Genomic DNA, 27,286 nt, shown 5'->3' with positions numbered 1-27,286 from the left:
TTTAGTCTCTCTCCCCTGCAAGCCTCTCTCTGAGCCTCACAGTGTGTTTGGCACGTGGTAGGTGCTCAGTAAACCTACTTTGAATGGGAGAGGGTTGTGTTGAAGAAAGGAAAGCCTGGGAGGACTTAAGATTCGAAGATTTTCCTACATGTGTCCAGGAAGAAAGAAAAAGAAAACAAAAGTGAGTATCAGATTCTTATCATCATTACAGTTATTATTGTTTTTAACCAACCTTTAGGAATTCCACTGACATTACCCAGGCAGCTGGTAGGAGAATCTGGGCTGGAGGCTAAAGGATGTCCATTGCCCCAAATCAGAAGGCGCAGAACCTCAGGTCACAATCTGAGGCAACCCCTCTGGTCCCGACAGGTGTTGCCCGCCTACCATAGGGCTCCGGGACCCCGGTCCCTGACTGCCCCCTGCCTTCTGGGGCGCTGGAGCATGCCCAGTGGCAGAGCTGGAGCCACCGAGGGCTTTGCACGGGCGCGCTCCGCTTCTCCGGGTTTTAGCAGAAGCCTGCGGGGGGCGGGGGGTTGCATGTGGGGGGGTAACCGCGGAACCCGGCAGCCTTGGGCGCGCGAGTGGGGAGCTCTCGCGCCGCTCAGGGCTCACTCCCTGGTTGCGGTTGCTGAGGAGATGCTGGAGCGCGGCACCCGGCTGCTCCACCTGGCGCGCTGAGCACCGCGCTGGGAGCCCCCGGGGGCTGGCGGTGGGGGGCGCGGACTGCGGTAGAATGCACGCCGGGCTCCTCCGGCTCTGCGAGACGTCGCTCCAGCTAGGTCAGTTGCCGGGGGACCGCCGCTCGCCGCTCCACTAACTTGCCACTTGGTCGTGCCTGGTCTCCGAGGCTTGCTACGCTTTGGGTGGTGGGGGGCGGGGAGAGTGGGGAGTTAGAGGGTCTGCGGTAGCCGAAGGAGGGATCCTACGAGGGGGAGCCGGCCTGGTGCCGCTCTTCTTCCCCGCCCTGTCACTCCCCTCCCCCCACCCCGTCGCTGCCGCTTTCCCTTCCGCCAATTCCGAGAGCGACGGGCGCCTGTGACATGCGAACGCTGCCAAGTGACGGTCCCCGAGTCTGAAGTGCCCGCGAGGAAGTGAGCGCCAACGCCGGCCGCCGGCGATGACAGCCATGAAGCAGGAGCAGCAGCCCACCCCGGGGGCCAGGGCGAGCCAGGCGCAGCCGGCGGACCAGGTGAGAGTTGGCAGCTGCGGCCAGGCCCTCCCGGGAGGGGTGGCTCCAGTCCGCGCTCCCCCGCCTCTCCTCCCAGGCTCGGCTCCCACGCCTCCCTCTTCTCACCCTCCCCCCCGCCCCAGTTCCAGGCTCTCCTGCTTATCCATGGACTCTGCGGGAAGTTAGAGCCTCTGAGTGCGCTCCTGGGCCGGGCGAGAGGATGCGCAAGGTGGAGAGCCGCGGGGAAGGGGGGAGAGAGGTAAAGGCTGAAGGTGCCCCGGGGAGCCCCGGCGGGCGGGCCACCGAGGGAGGGAGAGGTGACCAGGGCCAAGGAATGGGGCCTCTTGGCTCCCTATTAATGCACCTTGAAGAAATCTGCTGCGCTCCTGATGTCCACTTACCAGGTTCAAGCCCGGTCTTCTATAGCCGGGACGCTCGCTGGCCAAAGCGACCCGAGTAGGCAAATGACCTTTAGGCGGACGGAGTTTTTCCTTTGCTTTCTTGTTTCTTTTGAGGAGACGGGTGTGTGTTTGTGAGGTGGGGTGTTTGCGGGGGTCGATGGGGGAAGAGTGTCCCAGACATCTGTAGTCTGCTGAGCGGAAAGGAGCTTGGGGAGCAGCAAGGCATTAATTATTAAGGGGAGCCGGGAAGGTGTTGGCTTTAGTGATTTGTTGGATTTGGATGTGTTGTGTCTGCAGAGATGAGGTGCCCTGCGTGCGCTGAGGGTTATTCCTGTCTCTTTCCCGTCCTTCTACACCCGCCAACCCCTTTTTGTTTTGGTCTTTAGAAATCTGTAGCATAACCGTACCGTCGTGGATCCCCATCTCGTCTCTGTCCCTGATTTGGGGTGATTTGGGAGTTCCGTGTCGCTCTTTTTCCAAAGTTGGAGGGTCGGGAGCGCCGAGATACCCTGGCGAGGAGGAGGAGGAGGAGGGAGGCTGTGCTGAGCCGGGTGGAGGTGCGGTCACGTTTACATCAATTAGAAACTCTGGGTAGAGAGAGCTGCACTTAGGTCAGGGATTAACTGTGGACCCGCAGGACCCAAGCACTGGGGTAGGAGGATTGGGGATCTTTGCTCGGAGTGCACTGCGAAGGCTGCTGGAGGCGTTCCTGGCAGAAACCCTCCCAGCTTATTGCTAGCTTGGGATGAAGGGAGTGCACCCAGCTAGGCTCCAGCAGCAACTCGGCTTTTCGCGTATTCCAAGCACTAAAGAGCCTATTAAGGGGAGCTGTCCAAATCGCTCAGGAGTGGTGGCGAGACAGAGGGGGCGATGCCAGCGATGCTGTTATTAATATTGCAGACTTGGTCATCTCTCTTGGCTTGTGGTCTATTTTCTCCTCTTCCCTCCCCTTCTCTTTTCTCTCACATATGTTTCACACAGGTGGTGGGGATTACTCAATGACTTAAAGCTCCGTTCTCGTTTATTGGTGGGAGGGGGTTGAATGTTGGCAGTTTGTACAAAGCATTTGTTTTCTTAAACTATCCTGTTTGATCCGTACTCTGAGATAAGTATGAAAATATTAAAACATCATATGTTCCTTCCTTTTATACCCCTTCCTCCTAATCCCCAACACACATCAGAATGTAAACACTGGTTAGCAGATATAGAAAAATAATTTCAGGACAGGAACATGGATTTAACATCCTCTTTCAGGCTGACAGACCTTAAATTTCATTAACAAGCCGCCGAGCCTCTCTACTGCTCTTGGAATGATGCTACCAATAAGAATGATTAGTCAGGTGAGAGTCCCCACATGAAATCTTTGCTCACTAACCTGTGACACCAGCTGGTTACTTGAGGCGCTGCAAACAGTTCAGTGATGGTGGAAGTGGGAGGCAGAAGCAGAGCAGAGCACACAGGAGCTGAAAATGTATGTGTAGATAGTGGGCACGCTGTCTATGCACAACAAATCCCCTTGTCAGGATTAATCTGGTACTTAAAATTCATATGAAGAGATAGGTGCAAGCTCGAATCCATTTTTCTTGTTAGTGTGCATTTTTTAATAGCCACTTCAAATATTCAGGGAGTGGCTACTTTGCAGAACTCTTGCTTTAATAGTGTATTTTAAGTGCCTTTCTGAGTATTGACATGATTTGAAAATGTCAGTTTTATGCATCTTATGCATGTGTTTAAATAGATTGATTTTACAAAGAAAGTCAACTGAAATATATACATGGTAGCATCACAGTAAGGGTTTTTCAAGCACTCCCAGGAAATACTCATATCTAGCATATTTTTGTTCAAAGCTTGACATGTGAAATGATGGACAAAGAATGTGAATGATTCTTGTGAAAGCTTAAACTACTTTCCGTAAGACTACTAAGCTTTTATTAGCCATATTAGTCATTATAATTTAATTCTGCAATTGCCACACAACTCTCATGCAATACTAGATATAATAGCTTCATAAAGATGTGATTAGTGGTGTGTTTTCTATAATATTTCAAAAAAAGATTCATACATTTAAATTAAAATGTACCTTTATGAAATTATACCTAGTGGTTAAATAGGGCATATGTTCCAACAAATCAATCACTATGCATAGATTTTGAATGATTTAAGCTCTTGCATGTTTCCAAAAATGTCTTCTAGTTTCTATGGTAAAGATTTTTATGAAACCTCAAAGATGCCTTGTCCTGAGGCCATCAAACACCTATTTCCACTTATAGCACAGTGGAAGACCATAATCCTTCCTCTAACTGAAAATGGTTATGAACCATATAATTTGGTTACAGTTACAGTCCTGTAGAGGGCTCAACTTTCCTGTTTTATTTGATCTGTTACTGTCCTCTGGCACACGGTGCCATGACAAGAGGACATGCCCTCCCTCCTTAGAGAATGGTGACAACAAGAATAGGAGGGACCGTGTAGGGACCGTGTATTTTACGAATATTCTGAATCATTGGAAATATTTTTATCATCTTAGTAATCTTTCTTTTAAAGATTCTTTGATTAAAAAATATTTACGACAGTTATTTTTGTTGCTTTCACAACACTCCACATTTACAAAATGTCTAAAAACAAATGCCTTGACATGACTAGACACAATCATTTCTTAACATGATCAATATCTCAATTAACATTGAAAGAGCTAAGAACTTTAGTGGCTAATTGTAATTTATTATTATTTTTAAAAATCATTTCCTGAATGCTTGCCACAGGCAGAGTACTATTCTCAGGGTTCATAAAGTAACATTTATTGAATGTATTTTTCTATTTGATTCTCAAAGCAGTTTTTTGAGGTGAGTCCTGTTTTTATTCCTATCTTAGAGATGAGAATACAGAGGATTAAGGAAGTTATGGTGGAAGTGAGACTTAGCCAGGAACTCATGGAGGTCTGAAGCCTCACCTTTTAACTTCTATACAATCATGATACAACATATTTCTATTGTAAGAATGAAAACAATTGCAAATTGTATGTGTATGTGTGTGCATGTGCACAAATTTACCTTGAATATAAAATGAATGAATAATTTGTTTAAAGCTTCAACTATACATGTAAATCACAGCTCTGGAAATTTTAGTTAATATCACGCTACTGATCTAAATAATATAAAAGAACAAGATAGATCCTCATACAGTTATAGGAGCTTTTTTTGATCTTTGTATCATTTGTCTCTGATGACGAGACTCTCAAGGTTTGTTAAATGAGTATATATTTTTTTTAATGGTCAGACAAGGTTTAGAATTTGTTCACATTTCCACCAGGTGGCACCCTTCTGCTGACTCCAGCGGGTAAAAATATTGCCTAAAAAGCGTGGCTGTTCTTTCAGCTCCAAAAGCAAAACAAAAATAACCACACAAAAACAAAAACAACAAAAACAAAGCCATCCCACTTTTTAGAGTATGACTAAAAAGCATATTTTTAAAAGCAACTATTTGACTACAAAGACAGCATTTGCTATGCATTTTCTTTACAAAAAGAATGCATTTTGCTAGAAAACCAATCTCTTACAATTGAACGTGAAGCTGTCACTTGATGAAATAATTCATGACCAGAATTGAGATCAAATGTGTAATGTGTAAAATGTCTTCTCTGAAATGTCAATGTGCTTTAGACATTTAGGTAATAACAACTTAAAATGTTTTAATACAGAAACTGCTATTCAGTATTTTTATTTCACCTTTGGTCTAGTAAACCAGATTAAAATATTCAAACATAGGCTTAATGAAAAATTGCAAAAGAGTTATTCTTCCATGTGCCCTTTGCTAATATATACATGTCACAATTTGATCAATAAACTATTGTTTTTAAAACACAACCTTGAAAAGAGCTTTCATAAATCATACTGAAAAATTTTAATTAATAAAAAATGTATTACTTTGAATTATTCAACATATAAAAAGTCATATTTAATTGAGGGTAGAGTTCTATATAATTTGGTTATAAAAGATAATATACATTAAATAAAGATGTTATATGGAAGTCTATGATTTGAGAGAAAATATGCATTTCCTACTCTCTCTGAATTTCTTATTTTATGTATAAATATTATATATTATATAAATTTATAATATAAATATTATATATAAGGCATTTTGTTTATTGAGTTAAGAACATACCACAAAATATCTCTTGCTTAGAATCTTCTAATATATTTATATATCTGTTTGATTATTTCAGGATCTGAGCAAGTGGTACATTTTAAAAAGATTAAATTATATAAAAACAACTTAAAGAAAATTATATTATTAAATATTAATGCTGCATTATCTTATGAAGCACATTACATTGGAAACAAAACAACCAAATTTCTCCCAGTCTGAGTAGAAATAAAGCAAATTCAAAACTTTGGTTTCTTGAATTATTTACGATTACAGAATGTCTTAATCTTTACTACTTATAGGCACATGTTAAATTTACTTACAGTGTGACATGTAGCAGACAATGCCAGAATGCTGTGACTAAGTTTGTGGGATTTTGTGCTATCAACCACAAATATTTATTCATCTCTGTCTATGGGTTATGCACTGGAAGTCACAGAGTCAAGTTCATATCCCAGGTCCACCAAAGACCAGTGTGTTTTCTTGGGCAGGATAACTGAATCTCCCCATTTCATCCGTGAATGGAGGTGACTGCAGTTCCCTTTAGATGTTTGCTCTAAGGGTTAAGTGAAATAATATGTAGGAGTTTTTGAATAAGGCCTGACTCATACCAAGTCTTGTTATTAAATGTGTAGTCTGGGAATAAGAGCCTAGACAAAATAGAAAAAAAAAAAAAATCTGGACCTGGTGCAGTGGCTCGCACTTGTAATCCCAGCACTTTGGGAGGCTGAGATAGCTGAATTGAGCCTAAGAGTTCTAGACCAGCGTGGGCAACGTACTGTGACCTTGTCTCTAAAACAAACAAACAAACAAACACAGAAAAGAAAGAAAGAAAGAATTAGTAGGGTTTAGTGGCATACTCCTGTGGTCCCAGCTACTCAGGAGGCTGCGGTGGAAGGATTGCTTGAGCCTGGGAGGTCAAGGCCACAGTGAGCTGAGATTGTGCCACTGCACTCTAGCTTGGGCAACAGAACAGGATCCGGTCTCAAAAAAAAAAAAAAGCCTCAGGATTATTAAGCCATGTATAGCTGATTCATTATTTTAACTTTACAGACAACCACATTTTGCAGTACACGTATTAGTATGATTACATATGAGTTTTTGGGTGCATGCAAATATTATATTAATGGATTTGGACATCAAACCTATTTTGGCAGGCATCCAGATTTCAAAATATTCTGTTACATCCTGACTTTCGTTCAATCAAAATTGAACAGTAAAATTCTTCACTGTTCTACTCTGTAAGAAGTCAGGCTAAAAGTAAACTTTGGCTAATTCTCACCAAGAGTTGAATTAGCTGCCGAATATGTTGCATATTGTTTTCAATGCAATGCACTTCCCAAGGTAATTAGCATGAGAAAGAGGATATTTAAAGGAAAGACAGATGGGATTTATAGAAATATGTCAGGAGGTGAGATTTCAGTCAATGTAGCAGGAGAGTGTGCTTGACAGTGGAGCCACCAAGAACCCAGGGTGCATGCCCCTATTGTTATGGGGAGGGGCATGAAATTGGATTAAACATAAGTCAAAAGACTTTTTCACAAATTTTTTCTACAGCTTTTTCTGTGTAACCTTTAAACACACATGTATGCTCCACTTATTAAAATCATCTCCATATATTTTCATACTTGCTAAGTGACTTGTGTGTCCTAATCAAGTTCATGTATGACTAACATTAGAATGGGGGCCATATACTAAGACATACATCAACCAAAAAAAGGTTGGAGGTTTTTCCATCTGAAGACCTGTACAAGGTCCAAAGAGAGGCCAGATAAATGGTAAAGGGACTGTAAACTTCTTCATAAACTTATATCCTTATGGATAGTTAGAATTATTCTTGCTCTAGTGAATGCTGTCCTGCCTTGAGAAGTCGTGGAGTTTAGTATTGATTATTCCCAGCATACTCTTGTTTTAAAGTTTTTATTGACCTGATCCACAAGGTTTCTGGCAATAACCAATCTCTGTTGATTTGTCCCTATCTAATAGCACCTGTTCTCTAAGGCTTTTAAAATTAGCACTTACCTTCTTTCTACATGGTAGACATTCTTGTCATTGACTACATATTAACTCAAGGAATGGTTGTCATTTTCAGTATAGTAGAGAGGGCTGGGAAGTAGGTTCAGTGGGGAGAGTAGGGCACTGAAAAGAAAGCTCTTCTATTGTAGATTTATGTTTGTTAAGCTTTCTTAAATTCTTAGAATTTCAGGCATATCCATTTGTAATGGTAAATGTGTCACCCACTGCCAGGCTAAATACAGAAAACTCACTTGTATCCAAAACTGATAAAATAAATGTTTTGAATTGTTCTGTTCTGTAATTGATGTGAACAGTATTCTTTTAATGTCTTCTACAAAATAAAAAAAAATTTCTAAGTTTATCATGCCATAGTTTATTTAAAAGTTACTAAAATATTCTATAACATTTTTGGAATTGCCAAATGATTTTCAAATTTAATTACATTTTGGGGAGAGGCAATGTGATGTAAGACTGAGAACAAAGTCAAACAGATTTCAGGTTCATTCCTTCCTCTGCCATTTACTAGGCAATTTATAATCCCACCAAAACCATTCTTTCGTCTTGAAAAGGGAGAGAATGGTGAGAATGTTGCAATAATTAGAGAATCTATGTGAATGAGTTTTTATTGCATCTGGCTCAAGCTTGAAACCTAATAAGTATTTTTATTCTTAATGCTATCATGCATCTAGATCATATGAGAAGGATATTTTCTTCTTTTACAAAAGTAAATTTGCATTTATGTTAATGAAAATGCTTAATATGTGTGTGTACACCATTATCAAATATATACACACTATACACACACACATATATATATATATATGTATGATCTAAATGCTATCGGTCTTTTATAGGTAGATTATTGTAGGGCATTAGATGAAAATGAATTTGTGACAACTTGACTGATTTCTACTATTTTTAGATGACAGTCTATTTTCACAAAAGCCTTAGAGTCTTGTTTGATGTGTTCATGGTTTAATATTCTCTTTCCAGAAGTTTGGTTCCCAGGAATGATTCACGTAGAAATTCTCTGCATATAGGAACTGGAGATATTATTGAATTGAAATTTAAGAAAAGTTAGTTGAGGCATCATCAAAACCGACTTTACATTTGGGAATGTTCTCCAGCCAAGCTATGTATTATCTAACTTTATATTATTGTAATGTGTCATGCTTACTGGTTTTCTCAGGTCAGGACAAAGTAGCTATGTATCAGATTATAAAAGATAGCAAATGAAGAAAAGTGAGGAAAAAAGCTGTTTTTATTATCTTTATCCCTACTCTTTTTGATACCTAAATGAAGATTCAGTTTCTTATTCCATCTGAGAAACTCTGCTCTGAAAACAGAAATGTGACAAATCTGTATTACATAATCAAGAACTTGAGTGGCAGGCTGCCCTGTGATTTATTTTCAAATAATGGAACAGAGAGACCACTTGAAGTTTCATTAATAATGCTTGTACAGGGAGAAATAGACCTTTCATGTTATTGGAACATGGGTTTACTTTTGGCAAGAATTGAGTAAGTGAAAACTCTGATGTTCATACTTACATTAATCAAATCTCACCTCCAGAAATGGTTTTAATATAAGTTAATGAATGCAAAACATGACTCTTTTTTTCATTTCACATGTTTTAAAACAAGTACTAGAAGTCTTTCGTAAAGCAATTCTTTAAATCGATGTGTCACAAGTTTGCATTGATAATTCTTCTCTCTTAGACACAGAATAGAAGATGAGGAACTGAGGCAATGTTTGAATAGAGGTAAAAATATATCTTTTTGAGAGGAAAAAAAACTGAAATCCACGAAGGATTCCTCAAATTTAGAATAGGTCATTTGGCAAAATTAGTCTATAATTTAAATTTCCTAGGATCTATGAAATTATGAATAGATTTTCTATCTGCCTCACTAGCTTTTAGGGACTTCAAGGGAAAAGACGATATGTTTCACTTGTATGTACCTTTTTAGAGTACTATAAAACATAAGTGGTCCAATAAATAAAGTGAACATATTTTGAAGCCATACCCAACATCTTCATCAGGGTTATTTCTTTTTTTCTGATCTTAAGAATTGTGTGTACCCTACTTCTTGACAACCGTATTGAGAGTGATAGGCATGTGTGAATTGAACCAGAGGTTGAAATGAAAGAGACTCTCCCTCCTTCACATTTACGAAGGTTGCTTATAATTGCTCCAAAATGAGATTTACTCAACTTTAGGCCACTGTAGCATGATGAGTGGCTCTTTATTACACATTTCTATTTGCTCAGAGTCAGTATCTCTGTATTCCAGGATGGCACTTTTCATTTCTTCATCTCTCTTTGCATGAATGCCATCTCCAAACCCAAATCCAGTTCCCTCTGCCTCTCTACATTTCTGAGAGCCATAGTCTGTCTAAGAGTTGATTGACTTGCTGACAAAGAATACTTTGATATTGGCTGGGCACGGTGGCTCGTGTCTGTAATCTCAGCACTTTGGAAGGCCAAGGCAGGTGGATCACCTGAGGTCAGGAGTTTGAGACCAGGCTAGGCCAACATGGTGAAACCTTGTCTCTACTAAAAATACAAAAATTAGCCAGGTGTGGTGCCGCATGCCTATAATCCTAGGTACTGAGGAGGCTGAGGCTGGAGAATTGCGTGAACCCAGGAGGCAGAGGTTGCTGGCAGCCGAGATTGTGCCACTGAACTCCAGCCTGGGTGGCAGAGTGAGGCTCCATCAAAAAAAAAAAAGAAAAGAAAAGAAAAGAAAAAGAATAGTTGGATATTGGTAGCAGCATTGCCTTTCTAAATTCTTTCCTTCAAACGGCCATGACATGATAAATGATGATAACATTCAGAGAAACTGTTGTTTCCTGAATGTCACACCTTTGTATTCAAATCAGGAAACAGACAATGGAGAGGTGAAGTGACTTGTCTAAGGTCACACTGTTGTTTAGAATTAGAAGCAGTACTTGATTCTGGGTCTCTTTCCATATAGCCATTCCCAGATTCAGCTTCTGATACAAAGCCTTTGGTGGTGTCATGGTGGCACATCTGCCTTCCTTGCCACTTGACATAAGTATAACCTTTTTTTAAAACAATACAAAACAAAACAAAACACATTTTAAAATGCTTTGTGTCCGTAGGCAAAGCTCATTTGACATTTCTTGATTTCTCCTTTGTGATGTGCTAGTTCTAGGTCAGTGGTCCTTAGACTTTTGGCGCCTGCCTGGCCACCAGACATCACAGAAGTGCATATGCATCTTCTGTACTTTGCCATGGCAAGAGGTTACACCCAAAGCCATAATGCCATTCTGAAAGTAAACTGTGAAATTCACTACTCCAATAAAATGGCAGTGCCACCACTACACAAACAGAAGTTGACTTTCTCAAGCTTCCCGTCTTACTCTCAGCATGAATAAGCAACTGCTGCTATCTACACACAGCATTTGAAATTGCAACTCCCAGCAATATAGTAGCAATTGGGTGAATCCCTCCTAAAGGAGAGATGCTCTTAAAAACTGGGGAATGCATGCAGGTAAATTTTAGAGCTTTCTTGGGACATTAATGGAAACAACAGACTTCTGATACACTGGGATTCTTGGTAAGAAAGGCTTTTCCCCCGGGCGTAGTGGTGGGCTCCTGTAGTCCCAGCTACTCGGGAGGCTGAGGCAGGAGAATAGCATGCACCCGGGAGGCGGAGCTTACAGTGACCCAAGATTGCACCACTGCACTCCAGCCTGGGCGACAGAGTAAGACTCCATCTCAAAAAAAAAAAAAAAAAAAAACATTTCCAGAAGCTAATTATTTGTATTTTCAGACAGAGTTTTCAGAGCACCAAGTTCCAATACAGAACAGAGAAATGATTATATGCTAAATAAATAAGTCCATGAGAATAATTTTTGAGACACATATAATTATTTTTAGTGGATAGACCCGGGGATTTCTATTCATTTAACCTGACTTTAAACCCTAGAACCTTGACATACAACTTACCCAGCCTCGCTGTATCTGATACTTCATCTGAAAATGAAATGATGTTTATTTTGCAGAACTGTTGTGAGGATCAGCAATGAAATAGGTTTACTATCCAAGAGGTGCTGAAAAATGGTGGTGCTTATTATTTGGTTATTAATATGTGTTGGGTTGTTATACCAGACATAGACAGAGTGATAGAAAATCAAACTATGTTGGATGTTGAAGTTTCCAGAAGTTGGAAACACAGCTTTAAAGCACCTTTTGTCATTGTTTGACATTGGAAACTTAAGGGCATCTTTAATATTCAACTCCTGTTTTTGTTGGTATGCAGATTATGTAGAGTCCTCCTGACTCCAAAGCAAACATGGATTGGGAGTTAGTTAAGAAAATATATGGCATCCGTTTTTATATTTCTTATCACGCAGAAAAGTTGACAAAGTTTATATTTTGAAAATGGAAAACTGAATATGCATTTACTTTTCTCAATTTGTTTTTTTTCCTTTCCCCATCCCCATGGTTAAATTCCATCTCATGCTTATAAAGTACTCTGCATTTGGAGTGCAGCTTCGTTCCTTCTCAGAGCTACAGTTCTTGAGCTGTAACAGTGAATCCAAAAAAGCTAATATGGAATCACAGATGGTGCAAATATTTGAAAATGGGTAAATACAATCTAGGATTAGCTGCTTGGACTCAGAAATGTCAGCTTCACATTGCTTATTGGTCACACAAGGCAATTTTAGTTAAGGAAAACCCAGGACAAAGCCATCATGATATAAAATTGCTGGTTTGAAGATGTGCAGCATAACAAGCCCGTAATTGTTATGTAAACCTCAAAATGAGTCATTCTGTAACAAGAAAAAGATATTTTAGAGAGATCACAAAGCACCAACAGGTTATATAGGGCTAAAAAATTAAGCAAATACCATACAATGTTCCTGTTGTACAGTACCATCTACTGACTTCCATTTACAGCCAATTTTTAAGGAGAAAATATCCATTCTTATGGGTATGTTTTAGGTAGGCACATATTAAATGACCTGAGCATGAGATGCAACAGTCAAATTGCCAGCGTAAAATCTGCAGATGGTAGTGATTAGTAACATGCACTGTGGGCTCATAGTTCTGACTCTGAGAGTCTTAAGTAATAGAATCCCATTTTCTTTCCATTATTCTCCTTTAAGATGTACATATATTTTGAATGAACCTTACAACCGACTATGTGATTAAGTTACCTGGTTTACTGATAAGGCAGTTGAGAACGATAAAGGCTGATTTGCTCGAAATCACACAACTGATCAATTTGGTACAGTAGACAGAAGAATTCCTCCTACCTAGGTTAAGAGTTGGTAGAAGGAGCCTCACTCAATTATCAGAATCATAGAAATCATTTTGGATTGTCTGTAATGATGTCGATAAAGAAAAAATTGATGAGAATGTAAGTGGAAAGGTTCCAGCTGGTTTGGGGTTTTATTTTTATTTTTGGCAGCAGGTTTAATACGAAGATGTATTATATAGATTCTATCTGGAAGCAATAAGGTTAACTATCATGGTTTGTGTAAAGTCTAGATTTTCCGCAGTATCTCATTTTCCTGATGAAGTAGAAGAGAGTAGGAAGACCCGTTCCAGATCAGACATGAAGATCTGTAAGACAGTATTGATCCCTTTCAATGTACATGTTTCCAAATAAAAAAAATGTGGTTCTCATATAAATATGTAGTGAATATCTGTCAAGAATTTAACTTATTAAAGGAACCATCAAGATGGTAAAGTTGGTTCAAACAGTATTTGAGGAAGAGAGATTTATATAGTCTGAAAAGTAACGGCTTACAAAGTTTACAAAATTAAATACAAAACTGGTTAATATTTAGGCCATAACTTATGTGTTTGTCTTTGATAGCAGACAGAAATTTTTTGGTACTCATATATTTTCTATAATTAACCTCTAACTTTATAGACTGTGGGCCTATGTAATAGCAAATAGAGAAAATAGGGTACATTCTCCTAAAATTACATAATCATATGTCGGCTGATTAGATAGTGCCCCAGTTTGAGACTGAAAAGATGAATGTATAGTTATACTTGTTTTTATTTACAGTTCTTAAATTGTTTTCTTAACATTCCCAAGCTCAGAAAAATTGTGCAATCGGGCCTACACTTGATGTCACAGCCAACTTCTTAAGCCATTTTATTAAAGTTTTCTATAAACCCTATGGAGCTTCCAGTGTCAGATTTGATTCACCAGCAGTGAGGTCCTGGAATGCAGCCAGTCAGCCAACACTGCTTGTCAGGTTTGTCCCAAGAAATTGATGCAGGTGTCTATGAAGGCTAGAGGAGAACAGTTTGGTAGTCTCAAATAGCTTTTCTTTGGAGAAGATGAGATAGGATAATTGCACACAAGGAAGCGAAAAACCATTCTTGGAGGATTTAGCAAAATGAGGTTCAGATCAAGCTGCATGGTGGTAGTTGTTCCTAGAGATGGCTACTTTTAGAACCTGCCCTTAGGGAGAAGAGAGATTAACTACCAAAATGGTGTGATTTAAGGCATATCATAAATCTTCATTCCCTTGTGGCTCGCACCCCTGACTGTCAGTGTTCTGAAAAATAGCTCTTCTCATTCATCTGTGTAGCTCCGGATTCCGCCATGACTTCCTTTGTTCCTTTAACTTCTGGCTGGGCAGGGGATATTAACAATTTATGTCTAATTTGTATTCATTTCCTGCTCCATGATTGCTTGGTATGCCCTGTCTTGAGAACTCATATTTGGGGGCCAGAGAAAATGAGGGCCTTAGAATTTAAGAGGGGTGGGGGAACAGGAAGAAATAAACATATGAATGGGATTGGGAAACTCAAGAGAGAATCACCACTTGCACATGGGGCAAGCTACTTCTCTTCCCTTGCCCTTTCCTACCAGTGTTAAAAAAAAAAAGTAAGTTTACATGAGTACTTCTGTGCAGTGTAAAAAGGGGTTCAACGAATAATTTGGAGTTTAAAAAACTTAGTGAATTATTGAACCTTAGTTTCCTAAAATATCTTTTACTTTCTCACAGAAAAGACCAGCACTATTCAATGGTACATACTGGAAAGATGAAAATGTTCTGTATTGGTGTTTTCCAATATGATAACCACCAGCTACACATGGCTATCATGTTAAACACTTGAATTGTGACAGTGACACTGAAGAATTGTATTTGTAATTTTACTTAATTTTAATTAACTTAAGCTTAAGTAGCTGTATGTGGCTAGGGCTGCTATATTACAGAATCAGTTTTAGAACACTATCCAAACTTTAATGTGGGTACGAATCACTTGGGGATGTTGCTGAAAAACAGATTCTAGTCCTGTGAATGTGAGGTGGGGTCCAAGATTCTGCATTTATAGCAGGTGCCCAGATGATGCCTAGTCTGTGGACCACACTCTGAGAAGTAAGGCTTTATTTCTCAAAAGCAAGGATTCTCTAATCCTAATTTATGTCTTTAGCCAGGCTGACACTTGTCCTAGAAGATGAGTCAGATGAGCCTGTAGCAAAATTACAAAATATGACTTTCAGATTATAAAAAGAAAAGAATTTCAGTGATGAAATTATTGGTATTTTTATTGTTGACAGTAGCTAAAATTTTGAGTCTATACTATTTATATATATAGTATATTTATATTTTATACATTTTATAAAATTTTTAAAATATATTTATATATAAATATATGTCATATTTATATATACACATTTTATATTTATAATATTTTTATATTTATATTATGTAATACAATCATCAGTTGCTTAAATTTTATTTAATCCTCACCATAACCTTATGTAATAGATTCCACTTTTATTCCAGTTTTGCAAATGAGGATCTGAAGTTTATTAAAGTTACGAGACTCCCAAGACTGCACAGGTAGTAAATGCAGAAGTTGTCTTTTGATCACATACAGTCATACATACTATAATAACCATCAACTTCTTTCCTCTTATTAAGTGGAGGCCAATGATTTCCCACTTGCGGCTAATCAATAAATCATATTTGATTCTTTCTACAAATGATAATAGTAAGAGCCATACTAGTAGTTGTAGTAGTAATGCTCACTAGAACTCTGTGTACAAGTTAGTACTGTCATCCTCACTTTAAAGATGAGGAAATTGAGGTTCAGAGAGGGAACCTCTTCGATTACATAATTTGATTATGACCACAGAACTTGTAGGTGGCAGAACTGGGTTTTGAACCTGGATTGTCTGCCTCTGGAGTCCATGCCCTTGTCTCTTCCAGTAGACAGTTTCTCATGTGTTCAGTGAGCACCTGCTCTCTTAGGCAATGTGCTCTGAGCATGGCTATGGCCTTTTGTATATTCAACTGAAAATGGAGTTTACTTTGAAAATTTTAATCATGTATAATTTTATGTCTATCAAAAATATTTTAAGACAAAAAGTCACTCTTTATTGTCCAAAATGTATAATTTAGTTTGTATCATCTTTGAAGCCAATTTTTAAATTCGTTTGTCATCTATGAAGCTGACTTTTTAATTGTGCATATTTAGTTTTAGATCTTACCTCGACTTTTTTATTAGTGAAGAACTGGTGAGCACTGTAAGATGTGTACGTGTATGTGTGTGTATATGTGTATATATTAATGTAAAGTTTACAGTTTAGAAAAACTTAAAATTGTCTTCCTTGTCTCCCATAATGAACTTGAGCAACAAATTGGCTTCATCATTTTATGAAAGAGAAGGTGAATACTTTGCTTCCGATTTTTCAGTAACCTAAACATCTGATTTAAGCCTTATTTTTCAGAGGTCTTTGTCATTTTGTTTAGTTCGGCAGTCAGTGCTAACAGAGTCTATTTTTTTCACTTCCAATTTTAAATAAAACACACAATCTTGTTTAATTTCTGAATAACATATTCATGTAGGTCAAACATCAAATATTACACAAATATATACAGGGGAATGTCTCCTTCCCAGAGTTGTTCCCCAGCTGTGCAGTTCCTCATTCTATCATTCTTTTGATAGGTAATCACTAATATTATTTTCATTTCTTTCTTCCAGAGAAATGTTTGTAGTTTCAAGCTAGTCTAGACGCATTCTTTACCTCTCCTTTTATAAAAATGTTAGCAGACATGTTTATTTTAAAGTGCATAACATTGCTTTTTTTTGTTTTGTTTTGTTTTTGTTTTTTCTTTCTTTTTTTTTTTCTTTTTTTTTGAGACAGAGTCTTGCTCTGTGGCCCAGGCTGGAGTACAGTGGCACGATCTTGGCTCACTGCAAGCTCTGCCTCCCAGGTTCATGCCATTCTCCTGCCTCAGCCTCCTGAGTAGCTGGGATTATAGATGCCCGCTACCACGCCCAGCTAATTTTTTGTATTTTTAGTAGAGACGGGGATTCACTGCATTAGCCAGGATGGTCTCGATCTCCTGACCTCGTGAGCCACCTGCCTCGGCCTCCCAAAGTGACATTGCTTTTTTTTGATAAAAATCTTGATATTATCAAAATAGACCCTCTAAAAGTTGGCTTCTTTAAAAAATGTTCCTCCTTTTTTCATGATGAATTAGATATTATGTGTCTCATGAACTGATAAGTGATAGCCAGTCTTGGTGCAGGTGTGTTTACTGTGCCCTTGCCTACATACAGAAGGGAAGAGTAATGCTCTCCACACATTGCCTGACAAACAGTAGGTGCTCATTAAACACCTGAGACACTGTCTACTGGAGTAGACAAGGGCATGGACTCTAGGGGAAGACAATCCAGGTTCAAAACCCGGTTCTGCCACCTAGAAGTCATGTGGCTCTAGTCAAATTACTTTCCTTCTCTGAACCTCAGTTTCCTCATCTTTAAAATGAGAACAACAGACTAACTTGCACACAGAGTTCTAATGAACATTATTACTACAACGACTACTATGAATACCACTACTGTCATCTGTGGAAGAGAGTGGCTACTTTACTGGTCAACCGCAATCAGCAAATCATTGGCCTCAATTTAATAAAGAAAATAAATTGATGGTTATTATGGTATGTATGATTGCATGTAACCTAAAGATAACTACTGCATTTATTAGCTGTTCTGTATTGGGTATCCCTTAACCTCTCTGAACCTCAGCTCCCCATTAGCAAAACTGGAATAAAAGTATTCGATATGTTGGCATCCACTTCAATGCTGTATCTGTGTATGTGTGTATGAATATGTACGTATGTATACGTTTATTTATATACATGCTTTCCAACTTAGGATGGGGTTAGGTCCTGACATAACCATTGTAAATCAAAAATATCATCAGGTCAAAAATACATCATAAATTGAAACTATCATAAGTTCCTCTACCTATTATGGGATTGTGGTTTCTACTGGATGTGTATGGCTTTCACACCATGGTGAAGCCAAACCATCATAATCGAGGGACCATCTAGATAGCATTGGTCTACATATGTTAATGGGGGTCTTAAAAATTTAAAAGTAGAAAAGCTTCCTCCTTATCCCCAGCATTAGACTCAAGTATGTATCCCAGCTTTTGCATATTTTAATAAGTTGAAAATAATTAATGAGCCTTTCCTAGTAGATGGGTAAAAGAAAAGGGCTATTATTGAAATATTCTGAACCGCAATTCTATACCTTATAAGACATTCATGTTAAGGAAACAATAAAATAATATTTAGAAATTTTAATGTAGAATTGAACAAGTTCTCTCTATTTTCTTTTATAATAAGAAAGATATTATATTCCTGGATGTTTGAATGACACTGTGAAGTCTAAAGGCTAGTATTGGACATAATCCAGCATTATTAAAATGTTGTTTCTGTATTATTATTAAAAAATATAGAGACTCTCAATACGTGATAATGAATACATGGTGTGCTTACATTTTCTTATATACTGTGGGATAAGCATAATTTGAGAAATGAGAGGCAATTCTTTAAAAAATAGACTGTGCTTCATTCACCTGTCTTAGCCTAAAAAGGCTATATGTTGCTGTCAGTCACAGCAAATCACCCTCTCAGTGAATAAGAAGGAGAATAATAATAGTTGAGGTAAGGATAGAAGACCTTAGCCTTTGCAGAATTCTTTTATGTTTGCAAAGAAAAATTACCTCGATAAATTATAAGCTTATGGATTTTTGTGTTAACTCCTCATATACTGAGGGAGCTAAGAATTATTCTAAACTTGGCAAATTTATTTGGTCAAAACATTCCCCTCTATTCCATCAAGTAGTAATGGAATTTAACAAACTCACCAGGAAGAGAAATAGCAGCATTGAAATGTTTTATTGATCCATAAGGATAACCAGCTCTACCAAGATTCCAAACCATTTCACAGAAGGAATTTTTAGTTAAACTATTCTTAACAATAGGAAAAATAAGTTATTTCTTTTAAGATTCTGTAAAGATTATAGAGCTATTTAAAATCAAATAACCTCTTTTCTCTGAAAAATTTCAAAGAAAAATCAAATTTTTACAATACACCTGCTGAATTATTGCAGGGCGTATTTTGTAGCTGCTAATCTTTTAACACAAAGAAGAAACTTGTAGTTTTTTTTTTTAATTTTATTATTATTATACTTTAAGTTTTAGGGTACATGTGCACAATGTGCAGGTTTGTTACATATGTATACATGTTCCATGTTGGTGTGCTGCACACATTAACTCGTCATTTAACATTAGGTATATCTCCTAATGCTATCCCTCCCCCTTCCCCCCACCCCACAACAGTACCCAGAGGGTGATGTTCCTCTTCCTGTGTCCCTGTGTTCTCATTGTTCAATTCCCACCTATGAGTGAGAACATGCGGTGTTTGGTTTTTTGTCCTTGCGATAGTTTGCTGAGAATAATGGTTTCTAGTTTCATCCATGTCCCTACAAAGGACATGAACTCATCATTTTTCATGGCTGCATAGTATTCCATGGTGTATATGTGTCACATTTTCTTAATCCAGTCTATCATTGTTGGACATTTGAGTTGGTTCCAAGTCTTTGCTATTGTGAATAGTGCCGCAATAAACATAGATGTGCATGTGTCTTTATAGTAGCATGATTTATAGTCCTTTGGGTATATACCCAGTAATGGGATGGCGGGGTCAAATGGTATTTCTAGTTCTAGATCCCTGAGGAATCGCCACACTGACTTCCACAATGGTTGAACTAGTTTACAGTCCTACCAGCAGTGTAAAAGTGTTCCTATTTCTCCACATCCTCTCCAGCACCTGTTGTTTCCTGACTTTTTAATGATGGCCATTCTAACTGGTGTGAGATGGTATCTCATTGTGGTTTTGATTTGCATTTCTCTGATGGCCAGTGATGATGAGCATTTTTTCATGTGTTTTTTGGCTGCATAAATGTCTTCTTTTGAGAAGTGTCTGTTCTTATCCTTCGCCCACTTTTTGATGGGGTTGTTTTTTTCTAGTAAATTTGTTTGAGCTCGTTGTAGATTCTGGATATTAGCCCTTTGTCAGATGAGTAGGTTGTGAAAATTTTCTCCCATTTTGTAGGTTCCCTGTTCACTCTGATGGTAGTTTCTTTTGCTGTGCAGAAGCTCTTTAGTTTAATGAGATCCCATTTGTCAATTTTGGCTTTTGTTGCATTGCTTTTGGTGTTTTAGACATGAAGTCCTTGCCCATGCCTATGTCCTGAATTTTATTGCCAAGGTTTTCTTCTAGGGTTTTTATGGTTTTCAGTCTAACATGTAAGTCTTTAATCCATCTTGAATTAATTTTTGTATAAGGTGTAAGGAAGGGATCCAGTTTCAGCTTTCTACGTATGGCTTGCCAGTTTTCCCAGCACCATTTATTAAATAGAGAATCCTTTCCCCATTGCTTGTTTTTGTCAGGTTTGTCAAAGGTCAGATGGTTGTAGATATGCGGCATTATTTCTGAGGGCTCTGTTCTGTTCCATTGATCTATATCTCTGTTTTGGTGCCAGTACCATGCTGTTTTGGTTACTGTAGCCTTGTAGTATAGTTTGAAGTCAGGTAGCATGATGCCTCCAGCTTTGTTCTTTTGGCTTAGGATTGACTTGGTGTTGCGGGCTCTTTTTTGCTTCCATATGAACTTTAAAGTAGTTTTTTCCAATTCTGTGAAGAAAGTCATTGATAGCTTGATGGGGATGGCATTGAATCTATAAATTACCTTGGGCAGTATGGCCATTTTCACAATATTGATTCTGTCTACCCATGAGCATGGAATGTTCTTCCATTTGTTTGTATCCTCTTTTATTTCATTGAGCAGTGGTTTGTAGTTCTCCTTGAAGAGGTCCTTCACATCCCTTGTAAGTTGGATTCCTAGGTATTTTATTCTCTTTGAAGCAATTGTGAATGGGAGTTCACTCATGATTTGGCTCTCTGTTTGTCTGTGATTGGTGTACAAGAATGCTTGTGATTTTTGTACATTGATTTTGTATCCTGAGACTTTGCTGAAGTTGCTTATCAGCTTAAGGAGATTTTGGGCTGAGACAATGGGATTTTCTAGACATACGATCATATCATCTGCAAACAGGGACAATTTGACTTCCTCTTTTCCTAATTGAATACCCTTTATTTCCTTCTCCTGCCTGATTGCCCTGGCCAGAACTTCCAACACTATGTTGAATAGGAGTGGTGAGAGAGGGCATCCCTGTCTTGTGCCAGTTTTCAAAGGGAATGCTTCCAGTTTTTGCCCATTCAGTATGATATTGGCTTTGGGTTTGTCATAGATAGCTCTTATTATTTTGAGATATGTCCCATCAATACCTAATTTATTGAGAGTTTTTAGCATGAAGGGTTGTTGAATTTTGTCAAAGGCCTTTTCTGCATCTATTGAGATAATCATGTGGTTTTTGTCTTTGCTTCTGTTTATATGCTGGATTACATTTATTGATTTGCGTATGTTGAACCAGCCTTGCATCCCAGGGATGAAGCCCACTTGATTATGGTGGATAAGCTTTTTGATGTGCTGCTGGATTCGGTTTGCCAGTATTTTATTGAGGATTTTTGCATCAATGTTCATCAAGGATATTGGTCTAAAATTCTCTTTTTTGGTTGTGTCTCTGCCAGGCTTTGGTATCAGGATGATGCTGGCCTCCTAAAATATGTTAGGGAGGATTCCCTCTTTTTCTATTGATGGGAGTAGTTTCAGAAGCAATGGTACCAGCTCCTCCTTGTACCTCTGGTAGAATTCGGCTGTGAATCCATCAGGTCCTGGACTTTTTTTGGTTGGTAAGCTATTGATTATTGCCACAATTTCAGAGCCTGTTATTGGTCTATTCAGAGATTCAACTTCTTCCTGGTTTAGTCTTGGGAGGGTGTATGTGTCGAGGAATTTATCCATTTCTTCTAGATTTTCTAGTTTATTTGTGTAGAGGTGTTTGTAGTATTCTCTGATGGTAGTTTGTATTTCTGTGGGATCTGTGGTGATATCCCCTTTATCATTTTTTATTGCGTCTATTTGATTCTTCTCTCTTTTCGTCTTTATTAGTCTTGCTAGCAGTCTATCAATTTTGTTGATCTTTTCAAAAAACCAGCTCCTGGATTCATTAATTTTTTGAAGGGATTTTTGTGTCTCTATTTCCTTCAGTTTTGCTCTGATGTTAGTTATTTCTTGCCTTCTGCTAGCTTTTGAATGTGTTTGCTCTTGCTTTTCTAGTTCTTTTAATTGTGATGTTAGGGTGTCAATTTTGGATCTTTCCTGCTTTCTCTTGTCGGTATTTAGTGCTATAAATTGCCCTCTACACACTGCTTTGAATGTGTCCCAGAGATTCTGGTATGTTGTGTCTTTGTTCTCGTTGGTTTCCAAGAACATCTTTATTTCTGCCTTTATTTCATTATGAAACCAGTAGTCATTCAGGAGCAGGTTGTTCAGTTTCCATGTAGTTGATCGGTGTTGAGTGAGTTTCTTAATCCTGAGTTCTAGTTTGATTGCACTGTGGTCTGAGAGACAGTTTGTTATAATTTCTGTTCTTTTACATTTGCTGAGGAGTGCTTTACTTCCAACTATGTGGTCAATTTTGGAATAGGTGTGGTGTGATGCTGAAAAGAAGGTATATTCTGTTGATTTGGGGTGGAGAGTTCTGTAGATGTCTATTAGGTCTGCTTGGTGCAGAGCTGAGTTCAATTCCTGGGTGTCCTTGTTAACTTTCTGTCTCGTTGATCTGTCTAATGTTGACAGTGGGGTGTTAAAGTCTCCCATTATTATTGTGTGGGAGTTTAAGTCTCTTTGTAGGTCACTCAGGACTTGCTTTATGAATCTGGGTGCTCCTGTTTTGGGTGCATATATATTCAGGATGGTTAGCTCTTCTTGTTGAATTGATCCCTTTACCATGATGTAATGGCCTTCTTTGTCTCTTTTGATCTTTGTTGGTTTAAAGTCTATTTTATCAGAGACTAGGATTGCAACTCCTGCCTTTTTTGTTTTCCATTTGCTTGGTAGATCTTCCTCCATCCCTTTATTTTGAGCCTATGTGTGTCTCTGCATGTGAGATGGGTTTCCTGAATACAGCACACTGATGGGTCTTGACTCTTTATACAATTTGCCAGTCTGTGTCTTTTAATTGGAGCATTTAGCCCATTTACATTTAAAGGTAATATTGTTATGTGTGAATTTAATCCTGTCATTATGAAATTAGCTGGTTATTTTGCTCGTTAGTTGATGCAGTTTCGAAACTTGTAGTTGTTAATGCTTCTAGGAAGTCAAGCTACTGAATGGAAAGTGGTTTTTAGAGTTCAGATTAGGCCTTAATCTTTGATGTCCTGCTGGGAATATTAGGAGATGTATAGGCATGGTTGAAGAGAGGTACATTGATAGAAATCAACTAGAACTGTGATAAATTTTTCAAGAATCTTATTAAGTAACCCAGACAGAAAAGGTACATGAAATGTTACCAGGCAGATTCCTGATTTCATATTACGAATACTGAATAGGTATCACCTAAGATAAATTTTAATCAGTCACTAATTACATATTCGTACCTAAAATTTGGGTAATGGTACCATTTGATTCTATCATAAGGAATCAAGCCTCTTGTGTGTTATAATCCAGGATCTTTAGGTCAAACCTCTTGCTTTTGTGAATTAACCTGGAAATCCTGTCAGATCTTCTAATTACGGTGATATAGGGCAGTTTAATAGGAAGTCAGGATTCCCTTGGCCTCTGACATTTCAGTGTTTGGTGGAGTACCAAGCTCTCTGTTTCACCAGCTACTGAAGGGTCTTATGACATACCCAATGGATGAATTATAAGTTATGCCCCTGAATACATCTAACCTTGACATCCTGTCACTAGAAATGTGCATATGTATATAGACACCCAGAATGATGCTCCAAGGAAATGTTTCTAGATTGAAGGGATGGGAGTGGGGATTAAAAAAGTCTTTTCTCCTTGTCTATCTCAGTGTCCATGGAGGTAACTATTTATAATGGAAGGACTGAGGGTAACCCCAAGAACTCTTGATTATAATGACACTCTCTCCCTCCCTCCCTGCCTCCCTCCCTCATTGCCTCCCTCCCTTCCTGCCTTTCTTTTTTAAGCAAAAAAGCAACAGGAAATAAAGAAGTGAATAAAAGTTGTCTCTTTTCCTGAAAATATACATCACTTAGTAAACACATCTCACCCCTATTTTGATTTGTGAATAAGGACAACTTAAAAGCTGTCTTCTAATATGAAACACCTTAACACTAAGACCTTGCAAGGTGCATCTGTTCTTTTTATCCTGGACATTAAAAAATAATTTACAGAGAAACAGTTTGGGTGTGAAAATACTTAAAATGAACAACTTTCATTGTCTTTTAAGAAATCATGATGGAAGTTCTGGTGAATGTCTGTGCTAACCTGAAGATATTGAGAAAGTATTTTAGGCAGATTCTGTTTTATCTGTTACTTCATATCATATCACTCCATTATTTGGTGGCTTAAAACAACCATTTTGTTTCTCATTATTCTGTTGGTCAGGAGTTCAGGTGGCTTGGTGGGCAGTGCTTCTGGTTCAAGTGTGTTGTTTATCTTGACTGTATTCATCCGGTAGCTGGAAGGTCAGGAAGACTTCACTCATATGTCTTGTATATTGGTGCTTTTTCATATGACCTCTCTTTCTCCACATGGGTAATTTGAACTTCTTCATAGCGTGGGTCCTAGCATCTCTTACCAGGAAGTTGCCTTCTAAAAGGGATTATTCCAAGTACCGAGGGAAAAAAACCCCTGCAGATCTCTTAAGAATCAACCTTAGGAGTTATGAAGCCTCTTTTCTGCCACATTTCCTTGGTCAAAGCAGGAGACAGGAGCAGCCCAAATACCAAAGGAGGAACAATGAATTTCTTGTTTCCATAAGAGAAATGGTAAGGACTGTGCAGCCATCTTGGATCCACCACAGACTGTCATTGGCCAAAACAACAGAACTGTATCTGGATACAGGCATTCACTATAATAGGAGCATGTGGATGATTTAAGAATGTTTGAATGTTGGAAATATTGTAAGGATAAAAGCGATGTCATGATGTCAGTGCTGTATTCAGCCATAATTTTTCAACACATACCGTTAGCCATAATCTATCAACACATGCCGACAAGTTATAATTTATAGAAAACAGTCTTTCATGTGCAGTGATGCTTAAAAAGATAAGAATTTACATTTTCACTGTAAAATAGAAATAAATATAAAGCAATCACCTTTATATAGATGTAGTTATAAAATGTATTCATTTGAGAATAAATCTAATGTACCACTTGGTTGAAAAAGATGGTATATTCTAAATAATCTTTTAGCTTCAGAGAAATTATGACCATCTAGAGTAATTTTGTGTCAAAAATTAAAATATACAGCTAGACTTCTCAGAAGATGTATATTTTAAGGAAGGGACAAGTACACAGAAGTTGGTTATTATGGCCACAGAGATACTTTAATTCTGAGATATAATTACATTAATGAATTCTGCCACTGTGAAATCCTTGATGTTGTCACATTTCAGGCTGGAAAAAGCAATTCATCTGGAATTGGTGGGATTCCAAAGATTTCACAGAAGAAAGGTTTTTCAGATGGGTGGAGGAATAATTAGGGAAAACAGTCTTTGGGGTTATCAGGAATATAATGTAATTCTCTATGAAATATCTTTTTAAAATTATTCCAGCCCCTCTTCGGGCATTAACAGTGCATGAAAGTATCCTGTTCTCAGTGATCTAGCCTTTTTAAAGGTACTCCAATGCAAAGGACTTTAATGCAAAGTGTAGATACTCCTTTCTGTGGAATATAACCCTAGTTATGACAAATTTCTCCTTTATTCACTCCTTGGAATAAGTGAAGGTGATTTAACTCAGAGGGGAAGGTAGGGAAGCTATTTCAGAAGGAAGATACCTCCCTAGCCTGAATGATGGGGGTTACCTTTCCTTTGCTTCCCACTCCTCCACATTGCCTGTTTTGCTTAAACTACGACTTCATCCCTTTTTCTTCTTTCGTTGCCATGGTTTATTGGAATGTAGGAACCAAGATGTCCTGAGTGGTAAACTTAGCTCCACTACCTGAGTAGGGTGGTGTGGCATACACTCACCCCATGGACAACAGGCTGCTGGGAGTTTTTGGAAACATAAAATATTTACACACACACAGACACACATGTGCGCACACACACATGCACACAGAGGCACGCACATTAACTAAGGGAAAAATTTTACTTGAACACTTACCTTGAAATAAGAAGTCTCGTAGAACTAATTGTGGCCAGATTTTAACTCACTCTTTCTTATTCAAAGCAGAAAAGAACATAGAGGAAAAATATCTACTGCTGTAATGTGATGGTTTTGTACTCCAAAATGAACATGAGAATGTTCATTCATTTTTTAGAGATAGGTTTTTTATTCACACTATAAATTTTGTGAAAAAAAAAATGTCATTCTTCCAAACTGGTTCTGACTTGTGGAATTTGGGAATAAAGCCCTGTGTGCATTTTAAGCATTCCTACCTTGGTGCTTTGGGTTAAATGCCCCCCAGCGGTCATCCAATATAACCTTTTTCTTGCCTCCCTCAGGCTTTGAAATTACCTGTTTACTGGTGTCTCTCCAAATGCCTACACATTTCTTGAGGGCAGGGACTGTACTTTCTTCATTTTGAATCATCAGTGAAGAGTTTCAAAAAATATGTGTGAATTTGCATTTGTAGTAGAAGTGCTTTGAAGAAAAGAGAGTTTGACATTTAGGAGAGGGTTCCCTGGCAATCTTTATTAAGTTGATTGGTATTTATAATATCTTCCAGTCTGTGGATCAGTTTAAGGGTATGCTACGCTAGTAAAGCTGATAAAGTCAGAGTGATCTCAGATTGACAGGTGGAATAAATAATTAGACTTTTGGTATATAACTCTCACAGAGAAAATCTAGAGTGAGTTGATGCACAGTAGAAGGAAAAGAGCTCTAAAAGCTATATCGAAAGAGCTTTTTAAAAATTAGGAAGAGCAAGCAAGGAGAAGCGGAATCCAGAGGATAGTAGGATGTCAGAGGGCTGTGTTTCATGTGGGCCTCTAAGTGTCCATGGAAAGAATGCTAGTTGCAGAGTTCCTGGGGGAAATAGGAGGTGAGGTGCACAAGCCAAACTAACAGGCCAGAGTGTTTTGTTTGCAACATTAGTTTTAACTTTAAATACAGCCAGTTTCTTTGGACTCGCAGCCCAGACAGGGAG

At 38.4% G+C, this 27,286-nt stretch overlaps 1 protein-coding gene across 4 annotated transcripts in view; it reads left to right on the top strand.

The window, feature by feature from the left end:
• The window catches only part of DPP10 (dipeptidyl peptidase like 10), a 1,432,672-nt gene that overhangs the window by 737,447 nt on the left and 667,939 nt on the right, over positions 1 to 27,286 (top strand). For 2 of the 4 annotated variants that reach the window (XM_055262569.2, XM_055262570.2), the window contains exon 1: positions 598 to 1,189. The exons of 1 other annotated variant lie outside the window; for it this stretch is intronic. In XM_055262569.2, the coding sequence (XP_055118544.1) occupies positions 1,118 to 1,189 (72 nt within the window). In that variant the 5' untranslated portion in view covers positions 598 to 1,117. One more of the 4 variants, XM_055262571.2, reaches the window with a different exon arrangement.

Source organism: Symphalangus syndactylus, chromosome 22, assembly GCF_028878055.3.
Source record: "Symphalangus syndactylus isolate Jambi chromosome 22, NHGRI_mSymSyn1-v2.1_pri, whole genome shotgun sequence".
Lineage (NCBI taxonomy): Eukaryota > Metazoa > Chordata > Mammalia > Primates > Hylobatidae > Symphalangus > Symphalangus syndactylus.
The sequence above is the reverse complement of the archived record's forward strand: the minus strand, read 5'-3'. Positions and strand labels throughout refer to the sequence as shown.